Below are 21238 nucleotides of genomic sequence, written 5' to 3'. Positions count from 1 at the left end.
TAATGTGGATAGATTCTTGGTTTAGTGGTTGTTTTGGATGTTGGGGGGGTTTTGTGTTTGTTTGTGGGTTGTTGTTTTTTCGGGTTTTTTTAAAAGCCTGTATGCCTCTTTTCATGCCAGCTTTTGTAAACTGTCTTCCAACCCACTTAGTCCTATTTTTGCCCAGGAGGTATAGACTGCCTTCTGCAGCGCGCTGTCTCTGATCTCTCCAACAGGTTGTTTCCCTGTAGCATTTTGCAAGCTCTGTGTTCTGCCCTCTTTGGGAAGAACAGACCTTGCAAGATGAACCAAAGGGAGTCCAGAGCTTCTTCCCAACCAGAAACTCCTGCACTGTTTCCTCAGAGGCCATTGGCATCAACAGTACTTACATCATGCGGTCAGTCTCTTTTAATTTTAAGAGTATGCAATGCCTAACACCAACTCAGGTTTTTTAACCATTTTAAAAAAGAGGCCTGCTAAGTCGAAGCGTAATGGCACAGGCATGAGTTCAATAAAAGCAGGAAAGCAAAGTCTGCCTTAAGTCATTTACACAATGCAGCACTCAGCAGGTCCCTCTATCCTGCTAATTTTAAGTGCATGCTTAAGATCCATTAAGTCGTTGTCCTGGCTAATTTTGGGTGAAAATGGGGGAAGGTGGCATGGTGGTTAGGCTTCTGTTCTGCTTTGAGGAAGTGCAAGTGGAAAAATAGAAGCAAAAGGCTTTAATCCTGAAGTTTAACCCCCTTTTTTCCATCCATCAACCCTGTCCTGTGCTTCTAGTTAGATTGTCACTCACTAGAGTTTTGAGGGCAGTAGCTTGCAAGACAGGAATATAACATTGCTAATACTGTCCTTTTCACATTGAGGACCTCTGAGGAGATGCTGAGACAACTCCGTAGCATGTGAGGTTTGGGGGTTTTTTTAAAGCTAATATAAATTGTCTTTGACTGACAAATAGAAAAATTCCTTCACCCAAGGTTGTACTTGATGACTTTTGGATGTATTTTTTTGAAGGGATCTTTCACTTAGCTGTAGTGATACTAAGTATATGATTTCAACTAGGAGATGAGGTTACCAGAGTTATGATGTGTATCACTGTAACATTACATGCTAGTTTAAATGGTAAATGCTGAGATAAGCTTTTAGAGTAGTAGTAACACACACCTGCTGTACGTAAATACAGCTGGAAATTGGAGACCGTATAGATCTCTACAGGCTGAAGGCAGAATCCCAAGCATGTGAAGAGCCAGTTGATTTTAGTGGGCTGTTCTTCTTTTGGCTTACGTCTTTTGTTTCCAATGCAAGTACATGGGCTGAACTTCATCCTACATATGTTTATGGTTATATTTTTTTATTGGAAACATTTCAAACAATATTGTTAAAATACTTCAATATCCGTTAGCAGTTGTCTATTTTTGTTATACATCATTCATAAGGAGCATTTTGAAGCCTTCATTAGTTTTGCAGATATTTACAATGAGCCCTTCTAAGCTAATTCAAGCACTTACTTGAAAACTGAGTGAGAGATGAGGGCCAATACGAGAGTCCAGTCAGAGGCAGGACATCTCTTAAGGGTGAGTATATGTAATAACGATACTTAGAAATGAGGCCTTGAAAATGAGGTTGCAATAGGGAGGAGAACTAAGTAAGAGGAGTTGCATGATCAATGTTACAGGTTAGGAGGAGGATCTTTGCAGCAGCATTGCTAGAATGAATGGATGAAAATAAGTGAAGCAACAAAAAATGTAGCAGAGTGAGAAAGATCCTCAGAGGGACATGATAAAATAGTTAGTATGAATGAAGACATCATGGGGTTTGCAGCTACCAAGCCAAGGGAGGCCAAGAATTCAAGAAATTTTGTGAAAGATACGTGAAGGAAGATGGAAGAGTGTTTCTGAGCACTGGCTGGGGAAACAACTAGAAAGTTCCTTGACAGTCGTTTTGTTGAGGTATGAGGATGGAATGCAGATTGCTTGTTGTTCCTTTGTCCACTTTCCTCCTGTGTATCTTATAGTTGTTGGAACAGTGTAGTTACTGACTTTGGAAAGGAAGGGGAAGTGGGATGGTAATTAGTGGAGTCAAGGTTCCTATTTAAAATGAAAGTGTCTAAGAATGCTTTTAATGAAGGAGATTGAATCAGGAAGGAGATGTTTGTGGAGATAGATAAGAATGGCTGAGAATGGCTGTGACAGATCTTTAGGTATGATGCTGTCACAAAGCCGGTGGAGCAGTTTGAGAGCAAATGGGAAACATCTGTGTGTGGGGAGGGTGATAGAAGGAGTTGTAGGAAGGGTGAAGAAAAGGCAAATGCAAGAAGTGGGGAAGAGCACTTTGTATTGTGCAGGTTTTCTTTCAGGAGGAATTACTGAGATCTTTTTTAGACAGAAGCGGCACGGGATGGAAAAAGAGATGAGCAGCACGAGATGAGCCACTTGTGGCAGAAAGACAGCAAGGATCATGGAATTACAGCCTTCTGTGTGGCTGTAGGAATATATTAGCAGAATAAAAATTCTCTGCAGATGGTGTCCTCCATCCCTACTTCAATATAATTTGTTATAATAAGCACCTTCCTGACCACGTGATGCAGCAGTGGCATAGCTAACTGCTTTCCTCTCCTGCCATCGGTCGTGATTATGATTGCAGTTGGCTAGGGGACACAGTCCCTATTCCAGAGCCCTTAAAGTCTTAGGGCCTGCTTGCTTCAACACAGCTTCCCAAGGAGCTGTTTGCAATTTCAGAACATATTGGCTAGTTGGTACCAAAAATCCAGTACCTTAGTTCCATCTGTACAGTCAGGAAGGGAGAGGGTGTTTCAAAACCTCTACGTGACCTGGGACCAAATTGCTATTATTTAATATTTTGGCTGCTGTAGAGAGAGAAAACAGGAAATGTGAAGCAGAAGTGGGGGAGGAATAGGAAAAAGAAGGACAAGGATATAAGTGAGACTTCGTTTGTTTAGATTTATGTAATGCATTTGAAAGCACCGTTATTTTTTACGTTAAACTTTATATCCAGATTAACCACTAGTATTTCTAGCTTTAGCTTCTGTGACCACAGTTTGTAACTACCTAGCAGTCTTTTTTTAATGAAATGATGAATAGAATACATTTGTCATTAGCAGTGTACTGGCTTAGTGGCAGCTGACAGATTTTCTTGTTTAAATACTGACATTAGGCTTATAGGCTATATCTAAACTGCATTACTGTTTTAGTATCCATGAGTTGGTTACACGTGCTGAGGAAGCTAACAGCTTATGACCCCAACCTTCTGTATGTTTGGGGGTTTTTTCACAAGCATGATTTTACATCCATTTCTCCCACTAATGTAAGGTATACTGTCGATAACTTCGCCTAGAAAAGTATGACTGTTCCTCTGTAAATATTTGAATATTTAAAACACTGTGGAGACGTGAGAGATCAGAAACCAAAAAACAGCTTGTGGATTCAGAGGCTGGTACAGTGTTTTTATGATCATGTAGTTGTTACGTTGAAAGAAGACTGATGATGTATTCACATAAACATATGGATAGCAATTAATTTTTATTGTTTTTTTCAATGTCTGCTTAAAACTACACACATGTTTTTGTTTCATATGTAAGGGATATTCTGTACTTTTATGTTTAGATCTAGTGGTAAATGAATCTGAGATAATTGACAGTGATTGAGCTAAAGCCAAAACAATTGATGCTAGTGGTCAGCGTGGTGTGTTGGAATAATATCCAAGTGATGGGATGTAAGTTTACAATACAACAACCTGTCATCATCAAGCAAGGGTTTTTTTTCCTCTAATGAGGAGATTAACATGTTGTTTCAGAGCTGCCCATTACCCATCCTCCTACCTTTTGTCTTGCTACCATCTCATTTTTTTCTTTATAGTTTCCTTCTGATGCACATACCTCTCATGATTTGTGTGTTTTAGTAAACAAATACTCTGTACCTTAAGTCTAGCTCTTAGAGGGTGGAAATCACCGGCTTGAACTTGTGTAAAGTAACAAAACATTTATAAAGAAGAAACAAATGAACTATTTCCTGGGTTTAGGTTTACGTTGCTGCTTAACTTAAGCTTACCATGGGTGGCCTTTCTCTGTTGTTCTCCTCCTGCCCTGCCAATAGCTGTTACAGTCCATTTTCTGGTAGTGGATGGATGCCACGTGTGCTTTTTTCAAGACTGTTCCAAATCTCAATAAAAAATAGCCCCATTAAGAAAAGGTTCTGTTTAAACAAAGAACAAGATCCTGGAGAAGACCCAGAAGGCAAAGCTCACAAACTAAACCTTGCAAACAAAAAAATAAATGCCATGTTATTTGTGTGATGACTTTCATTCACTTATATAACATCTGAGAGATGTAAAAAGAGTTATCGTTCACTGCATTTGTGAGGAATCCAGATGATATCACTGGGGACTAAAAATGTCCCAGGACAGCGTTCCTCTGTGTCCCTCTTTCTACCTCACTTGCCAGTGCACAGGGCGGTAAGGGCTGTCTGCCTCAATGGTTGGGTTCTCTGCGTGCTGACTGACCTCTCTTCCATTCCTTTCCCTCAATGTTGGCTCACGTACACTCCTCTGCTGCTGTTACTTGTTTTTCTCAGGAAGTCAGAGCTTACAAACTAGGGGCACATTTGGCCACAGGGAGGTTCATGTCTCCTGTCGTGGAAGGAGTCAGTGGGTACATGAAAGGGTGCTGAGGTCTGTGGATAAGAGCTCAAAGTTGTGGCTCTACTAAATATGTGGCAGAAATTCTGTGTACTTTCCATTTTGTTCTCTGGATGTTTACCTTCTTTCTTACCAAAATCAGTAAAGTTCTGCTCATGTGAATCTGTTTTGAGCTTGAGTTGCATTTTTTCTTTGTTTTTTTCTCTTAACACTTACATGTAATGGAGAATCTTCACATGTTCTGGAGGAATGTGACCAAGTGAAGGAAAGAAACTTGTGTTGTGCTGCAGTGTAAGAAAAAAAAAAATAGCCTGGAACAATGTGGGGAAAACCCCGACCCAGTATCATTGTCACATGGAGCAAATTTAAGGATCTGCTTGTATACAGTATTCTCTCCAAGTTTGGTATAGCATGTCCAACCAGTTGTCAAACTTGTGATGATGTAGGGGTAATAGCCTCGCAAGCTGGAACACTGAATTATATAAAATAAATTGGAAAAGTTAATCTTCTCTGTAAGTTTTGCACTTAACCCCAAATGAATCCCTTAGAATAAGTATACCTAATTATTTGTACAGCTATAATGCTTCCAACAAGCATAAAATCACGCTTTGTAGACAACCAAAACCTGGTGGTTATCTGAGGTGATGGGAACGGAATATTGGCTGACATTGGTAACCTACAGTGAATGCGGAGTTCACTGCGGACGCGAGACTGGTACCACGCACAACCAGCTTGGGTCACATCTTCATTCTGCATCAGCTAGACCTGAGCTGGCTCCAGGAGTGAAGGGAACTCACTAGACAAAACACTGCACTCGAGCTGAACTTTTTCCAGGCGTTTTGGGAAGTACTGTGCCTGGCTCATAAGCCCCCTCTGAGCCCAAAGCATTAGGAAGTTCTGTCGAAGAGTTCCAGTATCCCTCCTGCATTGGGTATTGGAGTTTACTAAACAGGATACAAGCAAATTTGAAGCAAATTGGATCCTGAAGGCTCAGTAGCCATAGCTGAACAGTGTGCTCCTAATCCCCAAAGCGCTGAAGGATCTGAGCAGGCTGCGCACATGAGTGGCCTGTCTGTCCGGTGTTACTGCTCTGCAACCACAGAGGATAAACTGTCCGTGATACTCGGAAATGACTGTATGTATGGCCATGTTTATAAATATCAACTACGAAAAATCCATGCCCCATCAAAAGTTCTGAAGTTAGCATGAAGCTGTTAAAATCCTGTGGTTTTTGCCTCCTGAGTTTTTTTTAGACTGCATTAGCTTCTGATGTTCAAACTTTTCTCTGAAACCTTAAGAACTGGGAAAATGTGCATATAAATAGAGAATCATATTTCATCTAGTGGAACTTCAATAGAATTATTAAATACAGGAGTTGATAACACTGAAAAGGTAGGTCTAATTTAAGCAATGATTGAAAATCACACTAGGCAAAAGTCTCTAATCTGTGTGAAAATGATGCCATCCCTGTAAACAGAATAATGGCTTTTTATCCTTGATCTTTGAAAGGACAGACAGCAAAAAATGTGTCATAACTGCAACGGGTTCTGGGTCAAGAACGATCGTATCTGAAAAAAGCTGTTGCTGAGATTGTTATAAAGTTGGTTCTTGTAAAATAAAAAAAATAGTGAGAATTGCGTTTCTTTTTAAAGCATGGTAGAAACTCTGTCTAAAGTGGTGTTCCCATGTACTATCAGGGCATGTAAGCATATTGCTCTATGGTAATGTAAAAAATACTCACAATATGCAATTAAAAAGTCACTTATTTTCACTGCCTACATCATTAAATGCTAACAGTAAATAATAGATTAGAGATGGGAGATGATATCCCTTTGCAAGTATCAAAGTTTATCTCCATCGTACTATTCTGTCCAGCTACATGAGGTCACATCATAATCAGAGGTAAGATACCTCAGAATAAGTAGTTTCAAAGCAGCTCAGGAAGCAGTAGCTGAACCATTGGAAGGATGATTTGTTTCCAGGTGTAAGTGAGTATAAACCAAGTATAAACACAAGTTGTCGGCCAAAGCCGAGGCCTGTAGAAAATAACCTTGGAAAAGAAGAAGGCTCTCTGTAAGTTGCCGGCAGTTTGTGAGGCAATGACACCACCAAGAGACTGGCAGAGAAGCCCTCTCTGGTCCAGGTGCAGAGGTGGGGAGGGTGTGAGTTGGGTGTCATGCAGGGTAAGGGAAGGTGAGGGTCTCTAACCCTTTTCTTCCCCATTAAATACCTAGTGAACAGCATGGGTTGGGGGTTTTTTGTTGTTTGTTTTTGGGTTTTTTTAAGAAGCTGTTTTGAATCATTTTAGTCAGGCTGGCTACCTGCCCCCAAGGAAGGGTTTGCAGGTTACAAGCATGTTCTTGCTGTGACTGGGACCAGAGATGTCCTATCCACGGAGTAGTCTGAAAGCTGAATGTTCATGGGGAAATGCACAGCAAGGGAAGCAGCTCATCCTGCCACCTAACAGTTTACTTGCGGGATGATGGAGGATTCAGGGGACAACCCAGATTGCAGCTATGATGATATAACAGCAAGAGAAGGAGACTGAGTCTGAGATAAGAGGCATAAGTGTACACAGGGAGGAATGCAGACAGTGGCCTGCTGCTTGCAAAATGTGATCACAGAGGCAGTGGCAGAGATCACAGATGCAAGTGATCCTTGAATCTGACAAACATGAGAGTTCAACAGTGCAAAATCTGTATTTTTGAATGCTTCACTGTACATAACTTGAGTTACGATGATGGTAAACCAGGCAAGGAAAAAGCCTGAAGGCGTTAGCTCTGATTTTATCATTTGGTACAGTTTCTTGACTGGAAGAACTCATTTAAACCAAGTCAGTTCCTGGCCTGTGCAGCTTCAATTCATGATTTCCCATTGGAGGGCCCAGAACTCAAGTTGCCATTTGTTTTCTCTTTCCTTTTTTCCCTCTCTCTTTCCCCTTATGTGCTTCCACCCTGGGTCTAAAAGCTTCTGTCAAAAGAATTACTGAAGCTAAAAAAAAATAGTGCTTTGTACCATCTGAAAGCTTCACAGCCTTGAGTCATATATATGGAGGGTAAAAAGCAATCCATCTTAAAGATCAGCAGCTTTTAAACCACTGAAACCCCCATTTGACCTTAGAATTGCAAGGAAAGGGATGTTTATCACGATAATGGGATTTAAACCCTAATTCCTCCTAGCCTTGTGTAATGTACACAGTATTTCACAAACCAGTGCAAGTGTGAGTGGGAAGGCTTGTGAATTACCAGAACAGCTGAGATGTTAAGCACAGGCTGCTGGGTTGGGCAATGTTATTTATTTATCTGGATAAACATTTCCTTTTTCACTGGAAAGAAGTTGGAAAGGATATAGAGAGTATGTATTTCTGAGTCTCCATTAGCTTTGCTCACCAGGATTACATGCAGAGCAATTATGTCTAATCTTTATTATGTTAACATCTAAACATTGACCTCCTTTTTATTTCTGCAAATTCACTTGTGCAACCTTCACGTTGTTTCCGTGGCCAGTCGTGTGGAGTTTAAGGTATCTCTGTTGTCAGTTCTTCTCACACTGTTCATTCCTTGAGCTTCTCCCCATATGAGCGACATAGCGTTGTCATATCCTGAATAACTGCATCCCTACCCTACTGTCGGAACAAGTATCTCTGTTGTATTCCTTGCACTCACCCCTCAGAGTGATGCCAGTCTTCTCCTTCTTCCTATGCTTGCTTTCTTCTGCTCAGGGAGTGTCCTTCCTGAGGTGCTCAGCAAAGCCATAGCCCTGTACACCTTTAAAACTTCCGTGATGATCCACTTCTGTGATGCTTGCAAGAAACTAGCTAAGTAATCTCCTTATCTATTTCATATATCTCATGAGTGACTCAGTCCTTCCAAGGTGCCTGCAAGAAACTTGTTGATTAAATCTACTTCCTTTTACTCAGTTTTTATCAAATGAAAATATTGCTGGATTGTGCCCTGTATTGGCCTTCATGGAGGTTGGGTGAATTCTGGGATAACCGGATCACGGTCACCTTTTGGATACCACTCTGTTCTTCCTGCCCATTTGTTGCTCGTATCCTTTGTTGCTTCTCATTAGGAACACCACCTTGTCCTCCAGCTACATGCAAATAAAGAGGCTTTGCTCTTCACTCAGTTCTTCATGAATTTAGCAGAGCACCAAATATGTGTGGGAGTCCACCTACTTGGAGCTGATTGTAGACTCCTCGTAGTAGTTTGGGAGCTACTCCCGGCACAATCAATGTTTTTTTGTCTCTGGGAGGTGTCTCCTACCACAGTTTGCGGGAGTGTCTAAAACACTGTTCATAAGGAGCTAATAGCATTTGGTGTGACTATTGACTGCTGTGATCGTACTCGTGGATATTTCATGTTAGCTCATTTTCAGTGTTTGCAACTCCAAAAAAGTTCTGTAAAATAAATGTGTGAAGGTTCTCGGCCTGCTAATGCTCTCTAGCCAGCATAGGTAGTGTTACCCACAGTTTAAACAGACAATTTCAGGGTATTTTAATTGAATACAATTTTAACTTAATGAATAAGAGTAGCAATTTAAAGAAAAATTTTTTCTTCACAAGAAAAGATAGCAAACTGAATCTTTTTATAATTGCACTGTGTCGTGTCATGAAGTAATACATATAGGGATAATTTTTATTCCTCTGCTATATAACAGGCAGCATTTATCTGTGGCTTGTTGTGCTTGTCATGTCTTTCTAATGCACGAAAAACAGTGGGTCTCCCTTTTGTGCAAATGGTGACGGTGTATTTAGTGTCCTCTTCAGAGGGGCGTCTCCATCTGTATGAAGTTAAGCACATGCTGCATGTCAGCAGGATCCATGGGCTGAAGTGTAAGACATGTACCCATTGTTCAGTTGTTACCGGCGTTTCCCAGGGAAACGGTATGGCCTTGGCTATGTCAACACCTGATTTGATACCAGTTTTGTGGCATTATCGTCTAGCAAGCTAATTACATAGGTAATTAATATTGCTAGACAGAATGGCAGCATTCCTCTAATTAGTAAAGGCTCCAGTTTGTTCTGTAAGACCCAGAGTTTGAATCCCCATATTCCCTACAAGCCTTGCCTTGGAGCTGGAGCTGCACTGACGGAGCTAATCCTCTGGTTACTTTTCTTGCCATATGGGAAGGGTTACCTGGGGATGAGTCCTGAACATCATCATAAGTATTAATAATTTGCTAGATGGAAAACAAGGGAACTGTCTTTGAATACTCAGAGTTAGTGCTGACTAGTTCCCCAGTTGCAATCCCTCAGTAGAAGGTGAAAGAGGGCAAAGGAAGGAGCAAGACACCACCCCCCAAGAGAGTACAGGTTTCTCCAGTGAACTAGCTGAGGGCTTTGAAGTAGAGCATGCCATCAACGCAGACTTTTTCTTTTTCTCTTCTAGTTCAGCTTATGATACCAAAACAAGACAGAAGGTGGCAGTAAAAAAGCTCTCAAGACCTTTTCAATCGCTTATTCATGCGAGGAGGACCTACCGAGAGCTTAGGTTGCTTAAGCACATGAAGCATGAGAACGTAAGTGGAGAGTGAGTTCTTTCCCTTTGGATTTTTATGACAAAAGTTTGCAATATGGGCTTAATTTCAGTTAAGTACAATCTTTTTCGAAAAGTGTATCCAACTCTAGCTGTCCAAGATACCTGGACCTAGCCATCTTACGTGTAGTGAAATCACTGGGCTTTAGAGACTTTCAGTTAAAGGCTGCCTTTTTACTGAAAAATGATCTCATTTCATCTTGGAAGATACAGCTAATGAAATCCAAAACAAGTGGTCCTACTCTTTTCTAACTAAAGTAATAAGAATGTTCTGCTCGCCACAGTTGGATGCTCTTGAAACATCAGTCCAGAAAAAAAACAACTCTCAAATCTGCTTTTGCTGAATTTGGATTCTGCTGAGAAACTAAGGGCTAATTTCTCATTGAAATCAACAGCAGTGTAATATCTAGATGAAATGGATATTCTTTAAATAGTAGAACTTAAGACCCCAAATAAGTGAGTACTATTCTAAGTTTATGTGGCAAACAGTTCATTTCACTGGGACTATCCACCTGCTTAAAGTGGTGTGATGAATTGAAGCCGGAATAAAATATAGTGGATTGAAATGTATCCTGGAGACAGGATGCTGAAAAAGTTAAACAACAACAGAACAAGATAACCCATGAAAATGTGCACGATCTTATGTATAACAAGCGTATAAGTCATGTGTCAGCTTTTCTGTAATGAGACTTTACTTTTCCTGCCTTTATTTCTGATTGTATGAAGTTTTGTTGTAATTACTTTTTGTAACTAATACCATTTTTTGTTGGTCATGGAGATAGATGAGGCTATACCTGTATAGACCACCTATTGTGCCAGTGGTACTGTTTTCAGGATGGGCTGTATGTCATTTTTTTTTTAAGTTTCATCCCAAAAATGCTAAGCACTGTCAATACTAATTACATGTTGCTTTACAGATTTCTAAAAATAATATGTCGATTCCTTCATCTTTCAGGTTATAGGATTGCTAGATGTTTTTACACCTGCAACATCAATAGAAAATTTTAATGAAGTGTAAGTAAAATTTTAAAAACATTCTGAATAATTAGTAAGTAAGCAAGCACCACTTTGGTTTTAAAAAGGAAGCACGTACTTTTCTAATAGACTTGCAGCCACAGTTGGCTTTGCGTGAAGAACCAAAATAAATATTTTTGCAACTTTTCTGCAAAAGAGGAGGAAGGAGGATGGGCCTCATTTTTGTACTTTTTTGAATGATAGTTAATAAGATTATAGGTATATGGTAAATGATTTGATGCTGCATAAATGTCAGTAAACTTAAAACTTTTTCAGTTCAATTATGTGTTAGCTGTAGATTTTTTTTTTTTTTTTTTTACAGCTAGATAGGATAGTTCAGGAATGGAGGAAAGTATTCTGTTGGTTAACTGAGACGAGGTAAATTTAGGCTAGATTCCTGACTGCACTAGGACTAGGTGTATTTTGGTGTTACTCAAACATACAATTTATACTGAGTTCCTCTTGGTTTACATTGTGTATAAGCACTTAGGTAAACAATTTAGCAAAATAAATAGTAATTAATATATTTTTGTCTCTATGGAAATTAAACTCCTTTGACTCTGGGGCAAAATTACACAAATGAGAAGTGGGTATGATAGATGCATACTTTTGTCCCAGCACTGTTTTTGGAAAAGAATCAACGTTTTTGCAAAATTTGTTTAAAAACCCCCAAACTTCCAGTGGGGGCAGGGAGGGAATTTACACAAAACTCTCTTATTTCAGCCCATCCAATGTAAATCTCCATCATCAGATATTCCCTGGCCTTGCAGGTACCGCAGTTTCGGTGCCTCAGGCTCCCACTTTGATGTCGGGTGAGGCTTCCTATTCATCTCAAAATACAATGCGTTCTCCCCTCGCTGAACTGCTGTAGGGTGTCATGGAGAAAACAGAGATAATAGCTTTTAATGTACCATAAGGATTTTTCTCTTTCATGATATTAAATCTCATGTTATTCCATTATTAAAGCTCATAGATGATTTATAAACTGCGTGTTAGTGGAAAATGGAAAAGGAACCTACATGGGAGCGTGTAGATGTGCTGCTTTTAGAGGGATTTACATTCTGCCATTCTTAAATGAGGTGTATTTCTTTGTTTTCTTCTCTCTGTTTTATTTTCACAGGTATCTTGTGACAAATTTAATGGGTGCTGACCTGAATAACATCGTGAAGTGCCAGAAGTTAACAGATGACCATATACAGTTTCTTATCTATCAGTTACTTCGAGGTCTTAAGGTACTGGCTGAATGCAGGAGTTTTAGAGTCAGCAACCCAAATGTTGTAGTAACAACTGGTTCATAGCAGTGACAGTACTTAAACACTTTTTTTTTTTTATGTCTGAAGAATATGCAGGTAGCAGCAATCATTTCAGAAATTATCAGATCATCTTTCTAACCAGAAATAAAACCGCAGGCCTGCCAGTGTTAAAATGTGCAATATATATGAATACTCCGCTTGAACGTTATCTTTAGATAAATGTCTAATTTATTGTTGAAAGAGAATCACTTGCTATATAGTGTCTCAAGTGAACATGTTCTGTAGCACACAGTGTGTGTTTTAGGCACTTGACCTGTCACAAGAAGGTAGTGAAAAAACTTCTGAAGAATGTGAAATTGATAAAGAACAATATAAGTAACTCACATATGTGCTTTGAAAGACACGAGCGAGTTTGAAAAACTACAGCCCTGATTTTTATAGAGAGTGTCACAGGGATGAAGAGATAACCAAGTTAGTTGGGTTCTATGGGAAAGGTCTGGAAGTAGAAGATTATCCTAGCAATGTACGATGTTGCACACGATCACCAAGGATTTACTCTGCCTGTAAAGTCATTGTTTCCTTTAATCCTATCAGTTAAAGTTTGCACAATTAAGTAACATGGGCAATTGGCAATGATACTGTAGCAAAATTTTCTTCCAAAAGAATTAAAATGTGTATCATTTTGCTGATATTAAACATGTAAGTGTCTTTAAATGGGAGAAGATGTAGAAAACGTTTCCCATTACTCAGCGATAAGCATTTTCTCAGACCAGTGTTGATATTCCCGGTATAAGCAAAAAGAAAAAAGAGGAGTCAGCTGCTTTAGCAGATAACTTAACAGTAACTGATGTTTTAGATGTGGAAAATAACTGTTTGAAAGCAAGCCATGGTAAATACTGGCTCTGAAATATACTTATTACGTGATCTTCAGCAATTCACCTTGTGCCTGCGACAGTAATTCTTATTCATGCATGCAGGTTCTGTCAATTTAGGTGCAGATTTTAGTGAATAAAAATTGCAGGACTGAGCCCTTAATTGCTTTGTCTCATTTACTTAAGTTAATAGCTTAATTAGGAAGATGGATTCTGGAGTTAATTATCCAGCTTGTGGTTTTGAATATAAGGCTATGTTGTGTCAGAGCTAAATAATAGTAAGAGTTGTGCTCTAAAGTGAATATTAATTTCAGAAATGCACTCAGGTGCATTTCTGGCTCTGTTTCAAAGGGGAGGGGTTGGTGGTGGCTCGTCTCTTCTGGAATTGAAATTCTCGTGTCTCATTAGTGAAATGAACATTTGATCTCCTCCCTTACATCTATGCTGGAGCCATTACAACGCGTATTTGCATACTTGAGCAAGCTTTGGGCTCGCTGGTAGGTGCGTTCAGCGGTACGGAGCAGAGGCTTCACGCCCTGCAGAAGCCGTCCGGGCAGGCGAAGTGTTAGCGTGGAGCTGCGTGGTTTGGCAGGCTCCTGCGCTGGCTGGTGGGGGCTGCTTGGTGGCACTGAGAGGAGCCCTTGTCTCAGCAGAGCAGGGACGCAGCTCCTTCTGTCGCAAGTGGTGCTTTGGTTTCCTCTTCGGTCAGCTGCTCGCAGCTGTTGCGAGGAGCGCTCGAGGTGGCCCTGCCCTGCTGATAAACAGTGCGTAGGTCTGGAACAAGAAGAATGCCCTTGTGTTTTCTTTGGGTTTTCCCAGTTGATATACAGGTTTTGCATGTGATCTCTGCTCCTAAAAAAGAAGGTGAATTCACCTCTGGAGAATAGAAGAGAAGGTTTTCAAGATCTTGCTGCTCCTGGTCAGTAAGATCATAGATAAATTGGCTGTTAATTCTAACAATAGGAAATTACAGAGTAAGCTTTTCTCAATCTTTGAGCTTTCATGTTTTATATAAAATAGCCAAGACACTAAATAGCCATTGAGATACTGCTTTGGGTTCCTGCTTTGAAAGTGGACCTGCAGCAATGCTGTGGCTTAGGTGGGTATTTTGGTCACTAACCTGTCCCACAGTGTGAGTATCTCTCACCCACATTCAGTGTTCACGGCATGGGAAGGTGACTTACATCATCTAGGACTGAACCATACTGGTCCCTAGGTCCCTGCCTTCACTGAGGCACTAGCTGATCAACACGGACATCCAGATAAGACTGGCACAAATTCTGAATTGGTAAGAAACTTTCAACAGAAGGATCACTGCAAGTGATCTTTTATGGTAGAATCTAGACTTTATGGTTACTTTTACTGAAATAACCAGCTCTGGATAAAACAAAACAAGGAGGTTTTGAAGTTCATCATATCTCCGTTTGATCTGAAAATGTAGTGTGACGTAAGTCTCTTCTGTATGTAAAACCACGTCTCGGAATCAAAGAGATAAGACAAGTGACTTAAACCTTACTTCACCTCTAGCTTCAGATCTTACCTTTTTTTTTTCCTTTTTGTTTCACAGTATATTCACTCAGCTGGAATCATCCACCGGGTGAGTTCACTCATTGCGATAATAAAAATGGAGTGTGTCCCTCTGTGCATCAAATGTGTTACTAAGACATAGTTATAATATACTTTAAAAGATTAAAATGGTACTTGACTAACTGTCTGTTCTGCTGTAGGACCTGAAGCCCAGTAACCTAGCTGTAAATGAAGACTGTGAATTAAGGGTAGGTATCATGCTGTTGTAATGAAGAATGTTGTAAAAGCTCTCAACATGACAGTTTTCTGAGAAAACATTAGCTACCATTTTTATTTCTGACTCCATTAGTCTCAACTGTTTGCTACTGTTGCTCCCCAGCATAGAAAGCCCATTTCCATGAACATGTGTTTTCTCCCAAGTGTTAATTTACTACAAACACAAGTATCTTTGCAAAATGTTCATCCCTAGTTCCTCGCAGATGGTACATGGGCTAATAATTTGGCCCATGAGCGAGTACTTAACTGAGTATATCATGAAAGTTTGACCTGTGATATGTATCTGCATCTGCCTTGTTTAGATGAAGCCTTGTAACAACTTTCATTTTTATGTCTACAGAATATACAAGCTGAATTAAACAATGATATGAAAAAAGATACCAGTATTACCACTTACGTGATCAATGATAGGCAGTAAATAAAAAAACCAAGCCCAAAAACCAAACCCCAACCAAAAAAACCCTGTAATTCACACTTCTCAAATGCTATTTTGATGTATACCTCTATATAAATACATATATCTGTGTGATGTGCTATTACATAATAAGCATGAGACTCTGGAGAAGGAAAAGATGTCTTCTGGCTTTCTAAGCCTTTAAGCCTAAGAATGAGAAGTTTAGCATTTCTCCATGACAGCCAAAAACATCTTTCTCCCTGTGACTGAGACTCTGGTGTAATCACTTTATTCCAGCTGCGAGGGATTTAAGAAAAGATTCCAAATACTACAAGATCAGCAAAAAAATCACAATAGTGAGTTAGAGCAGCACAGTTAGGTTCTTGCACTAATCTGGATCTGTGGTGAGAAATGAGTTCCTGTTTGGTTTAGTGGCACTTGCAGATGCTCAGCAAGTTTAATGATTATCCCTTTAATGTCTTCATGCATGTATGTTGAGCATCTGTGAAATTTTATGGGTCATCTGGGTCTGATCATGCACTCTAAAATGTGTGCTGTGTTTTTGTACTGTAAGTAAAGGAGACTTTTAATCTTTTTTTTTTTCTATTATTGTGGTATCTGTGCACCTCCCTGCCTAGCATTTGTTACACTGCTCTTTGCTTTCTGTGTATTTATAGCTTTACTTCCTCTGATACCAAATTATTTTCTAATAGAACAAAGTGGTGGATATTTCCAGGTACAAACACAAAAGAAATAGAAGCAAAAAGAAGGAAAACATGTGTGTACACATTGGATAGAAGGGATTGGCTATTAAAGAAAAATATTGCCGAAACCCTTATAAAAATAAGGGTGTTAGTGTTTGAGTTTCACGCCATTATTCATGCCTTGTTTGCCTCATGCTTTTATTTTTGCTTATTTAAGAAATAATGCTTTTAAACTGTATTAGAAGTAAAGATGTTAATGTGTTCTTTATATCTTAATATTTTTCCTTAGGCTTTTAATATCTTTAAATTGGATTATAACTGAGGAATAATGCTCTTAACATTTTCTTACTCCCAATGAAAAGGATTAGGCATCATCTTAATAAATAATCCGGGATCTCATCACAGGAGGTTGCTACTGATCTTAATTCACATTTCTATTTACTTAACGAACAGCGCTGAGGCTCAGATGGTACCCTTTCACAACAGTCTGTCTTAGAGTTAGGAATACCTTTTAGCTCCATATTAGTGGGACATCAAAAAATAGAAAGCAAAGAAATGAGCAGGGAAAATGTAACTGAAATAATTTCCTGTCAATGTAAACTTAGCAAGGGAGAGCATACGGAGGGGAACATTTTGCTGTTGAGCCTAGGAGTAATATGTGTACCTAAACAGAGCTCCTGTGTTGTTTCGGTGGGGGAGTTCTACTGAAAACAGATGGTATGTGATTTAAATCTACCTTGTTACGCAGTATACATGCTTCTCTCCTAGTGGCATTGCGACCTGTGCGCAACAGCGGTTAGGTCGACGTGAGAGGGAAACAACAGAAATTCTGTGGATTTGAGGTCAGCTCATATGGTCTTCAGATGTTTAAGTGGCCAGTGGCACTTGCTGTTGGCATTTTACACAAACATTCCCACTTGGGAACAATTAATTTTTATAGCAGCAGTGCTTATTTTTAGCAAACAAATGTCAGAGGAAAATTTAACTTGAGGCAAAATATAAAATCTGCCTTAGCAGACCAAGGGCCAGGCTCACCGCAGTGGAAGTGTCTTTACGCAGACCCGTAGGCTGCAGGGATACGGCAGCGAGAGCAGATGAGCTCGTCCGCAGGGTGTTGCTGGTTTACTTCACCGATGGCAAGGGGCTTGGACTGCTGGATAAACTCAGAAATAAGTGATGGGGAGAATCAGCACCTGTAACAAAAATGGAAAGGGATTTTTATTAATTCTTTTTTATCCTGTAGATTTTAGACTTTGGTTTAGCTCGACAAACTGATGATGAAATGACTGGATATGTTGCAACAAGATGGTACAGAGCTCCAGAAATTATGTTAAACTGGATGCACTACAACCAAACAGGTAAACTGCAAAGACTTGCATTTTGCTACAGCTGGATATAGTGATAGTTTTAAACCAAGCAGCAGCTCTGTTTAAGGATCTCTTCGATTCATCGCACACATTTCTCTCCCCGTTTTTCGGCAGTTGACATCTGGTCGGTTGGATGCATCATGGCAGAGCTATTGAAAGGGAAGGCCCTATTTCCAGGAAATGATTGTATCCTTAACATAAAACATAAAAGCAGCTATAAAAATACTCTCCAATTTTTCCTTTTTTGCCTAATGACTTGAGTGTTTCTATGGAAATGTTTTTGAGGTAACAAACTTCTAAAACAGTAAACAATTTTTGCTAATCTTTCAGTTTAGTGTGTATGAGACCCATTGGTAGGAAAAAACCCCTGTAACAGATGTTCCTAAACAATGATAAGTTACATTTACTCTTTGTTGTGTATCTGTATTTAAGTAATAACCTAGTTACAACAGAGCAGATTTCTTCCATGTGTGTATCTCGCTGAAATACATTAAAACTGAAGGCAGTAGGTTTTGATCAGCTAATATAATCTAAAAAATAGAACTGCTTTTAGGCTGGAAATTCCTAAAATGCAAACAAATTAACTTCTGAATAATAAGTGAATTAAGAGACATATTGTGTCCTGTTATTAAAAAAAGCCATGAGTTCCAGAAATGCCATGGAAGCAACAAAACCCTCTTTTTTCTTCAGTGCTGTGTTGTGGTCCCTGATGGAGTGTCAGGGATTTCCATTGGCGTTTCCTGCGCTGGCAGGAGAAAAAAAAAACCCAAACGTTGCTGAGGATAGTAGTAAAATAATAAAAGAAAACTGAAGAAAAACAGATAATGAGGAAATAACTGCATCAGAGGAGGAAAGCTTTTAATATGAGAAACAAAGGCACATTCTTTTGTACTGAATATTGACATTTCTCGCTACTTTGAAACCCCTCAAAAAGCAAACGCTTCTGCTAAAACTAAGCCATTGCCAGGTGCAAAACAACATGAGGTTAGAATTGCCTGCAGAACTGTTAAGAGAGCTGAGAGGCCAAGTCTCCCCACTGACCTTTCTATTGTGCTCAGCATCATTAGGCGCTATTGTAACCACAGGCATTGTCCAGATGTTCATCATCTGGATGATGAGTGTGCTTCAGACTGTTTGATTACATGATATGTGGTATTTGGAAAAACCGATATATCTAGTTTTTAAGAAATAAGATTTTTTTTTTCTCTGTTACAAAATATTGTCTACAATTGTGTGATTACATCAATTTAGATAAAGCTGTAAAATAACCCAGAGTTTCTAGGGAAAATGTAATATACTTTACAGGTCATATATGACTATGAAAAATGAACATTTAAAAGTTTTTAGTCTTGAGAGTGATATAAAACAGATTTTTTAAAGCTACCAAATGGGAATTTTCCACTTCTCAGCCCTCAGATTAGTAATCTAGCCCTATGTGCTGTACTAGCCTGTTTTTCAGAAGTCCTTCAGATCACTGAAATGTAAATGTGCTATTAAAACTAAGCTTAAGAAGAATATGTTAAATTGGGAACTAGGACAAGGAAGCAATATTTTGCATGCACCTTTCTCACGTACAGGCATACCTGACAGAGATTCACATAGTGCAAACAGATAATTTGATACTCCAGGAGTAGGCTTAAGCAGGTATGAATTGGTGTCCTTCCATGGACTGTGACAGAATTGTCTTGCTGAGTAATTTTAAACATCTTAACTATCTGCATGAAAGCTCATTAATTGTTTAAACCCAGAAGGACCGTGTGCTGTTTATTTCCCTGAAATAATGCAGATATCGATCAACTAAAGAGAATAATGGAAGTTGTGGGCACTCCCAGTTCTGAACTTCTGAAGAAGATATCATCAGAACATGTGAGTTCACAGCTTCATTCAGTTAACAGACTTTCTATCACTCTTTTCTCTAATTGGCATCATATGTCACTGGTTGTGTTATGCAGATGTTCTGATTTGGAGATGGGCAAACATGTCAAAGTGATGTCTCTTTTTTTGTTGCTAGAACGGTGTGATTAAAAAAAATACTCTTGTTAGAGGTATCCAGATGCCTTGACTGTCAGCTGGATTAATTTTGATACTTGTTCTCACATACTGTTTTTGAAAGGAGTTTTGCAGTTGGTCCTATGATCTTTTATTTTACTGCTATACTTACAATAAAAAAAAAAAAATCAAACTGATCCTCAGGTCAGAGCATTATATTGTTGTTGTTAAATCTGATGTCTCCTTAATTTTTAGGCTTTCAGTTGTTGTAAGGGATCTAAATAGAGAGATCAGAATCAAATAATGTGTGTTCTGCATGAGTGCTCTTATTTGGATCCCTAATTTGAAATTCATATTTATTAATCTTTCTGAATGCTTGTGTGAGGTCCACTTTCATGATAATATCTCTAGTTAACAGTGTGATTTTTAACTCTCCATACGACTTCTTTAAGAAAGTAATCTAGTAAATTAACAATTTCCACTTTGTTTCTCTGCTAAAGCTGCACTTAAAGGATTCATTTTAAGCAATAACCGTGGATATCCAGCTGAGGAATGAGATGTGATATTGACTGATAAAGGCAGGTGATGGGCACAGTGTAAAAATTCAGATAAACAACAGCACACAGATACCTCCTGAGCTGAAGCTATTTTCTTAATTTTTTTCTATATGGACCTCAGTCTAATACTAGCGGCTATTTTTTTAGCTCGTGTGTGTATATTGATGGGTTTTCTTTGAACTTGATACACGCGTGGGTTAAATAACCAGGAACAGTAGGAGACCCAGAGCAACACTTATTTCTGGAAGGTCCAAGCATAATGAAACCTCATCAGCGCAGGCCAACGCACAGTCCCAGAGCTTGGGGGTACCCAGCACCTGGGGACGGCTGGGGCAGGAGGAGGATCCATCCTTGTGCCAGGGACCGGATCAACCAGCAAATCTCAGACTGTGCGGTCCTAAGCGTAGGTCCTTGTATAGCCTTCATGTGCTAAGATCCTGTGGCTTTTGCAGTAACGCTTTCAGAGTAGTGTACACAAATGTGTGGTTTGCCCACAAGTAGTCAGTTGTGAGCTTTTTGATTATGAGATTAAGCACCCTAAATATTGACTGGAGAGAGTATCTGCTTTTGTCTTTAATTTATAGTGTTTCAGAGCATACCTCAGTGAGCTGCAGGACCTGAAACTGTTTTACTGGGGCTAATTATACCCTTAGAGCATAGGGAGAACACAAAAAAAAAGTTAATGAATGGGAGTGCTGCTAGGTCACCTCTGGGCTGCTGCTGCCTGGTTAGAGGAGCGATGTCAAAGGAGGATACATACCTTGCTTGGAGGTACGTGCCTCTTGCAAGGGAGTGTCTGTTCCATTCCTTGGTTCTAGTTCTTTACCTTGTAGTTTGGCTTTATTCCTTAGACATTTTTTAATGCAGCTTGCAGTCCTGGGACAATTTTTTCCATTCCTCTAACAGCAAGATCAGAGGTTTTCTGAAATGCCAAGCCTATTTTCAGTTATACATAGAGGATTAAAGAATTGGAAACCTCATGGGATGTTTCAGCACAAATTACTGAGCCGATTTGTCAGTCTTTCACGTTAATACAGGTTTAAACGGTGACTGCATTTCATTATTTTCAGGATAATTCAAATGTCTAGATTCTATTGGTTAGGTTTCTGTGGG

At 39.4% G+C, this 21238-nt stretch overlaps 1 protein-coding gene across 1 annotated transcript in view; it reads left to right on the top strand.

Annotated features, from left to right (window-relative positions):
- LOC129211916 (mitogen-activated protein kinase 11) overlaps positions 1-21238 on the top strand; it is a 32754-nt gene that overhangs the window by 4110 nt on the left and 7406 nt on the right. The window contains exons 2-9 of the mRNA XM_054839715.1: positions 10026-10155; positions 11128-11186; positions 12307-12418; positions 14879-14908; positions 15039-15086; positions 17456-17570; positions 17694-17765; positions 19366-19445. Of these exons, the coding sequence (XP_054695690.1) occupies positions 10026-10155; positions 11128-11186; positions 12307-12418; positions 14879-14908; positions 15039-15086; positions 17456-17570; positions 17694-17765; positions 19366-19445 (646 nt within the window). The remainder of the gene's footprint in view (positions 1-10025; positions 10156-11127; positions 11187-12306; positions 12419-14878; positions 14909-15038; positions 15087-17455; positions 17571-17693; positions 17766-19365; positions 19446-21238) is intronic.

Source organism: Grus americana, chromosome 1, assembly GCF_028858705.1.
Source record: "Grus americana isolate bGruAme1 chromosome 1, bGruAme1.mat, whole genome shotgun sequence".
Taxonomy (NCBI): domain Eukaryota; kingdom Metazoa; phylum Chordata; class Aves; order Gruiformes; family Gruidae; genus Grus; species Grus americana.
This window is presented reverse-complemented; position numbering and strand designations above follow the sequence as displayed.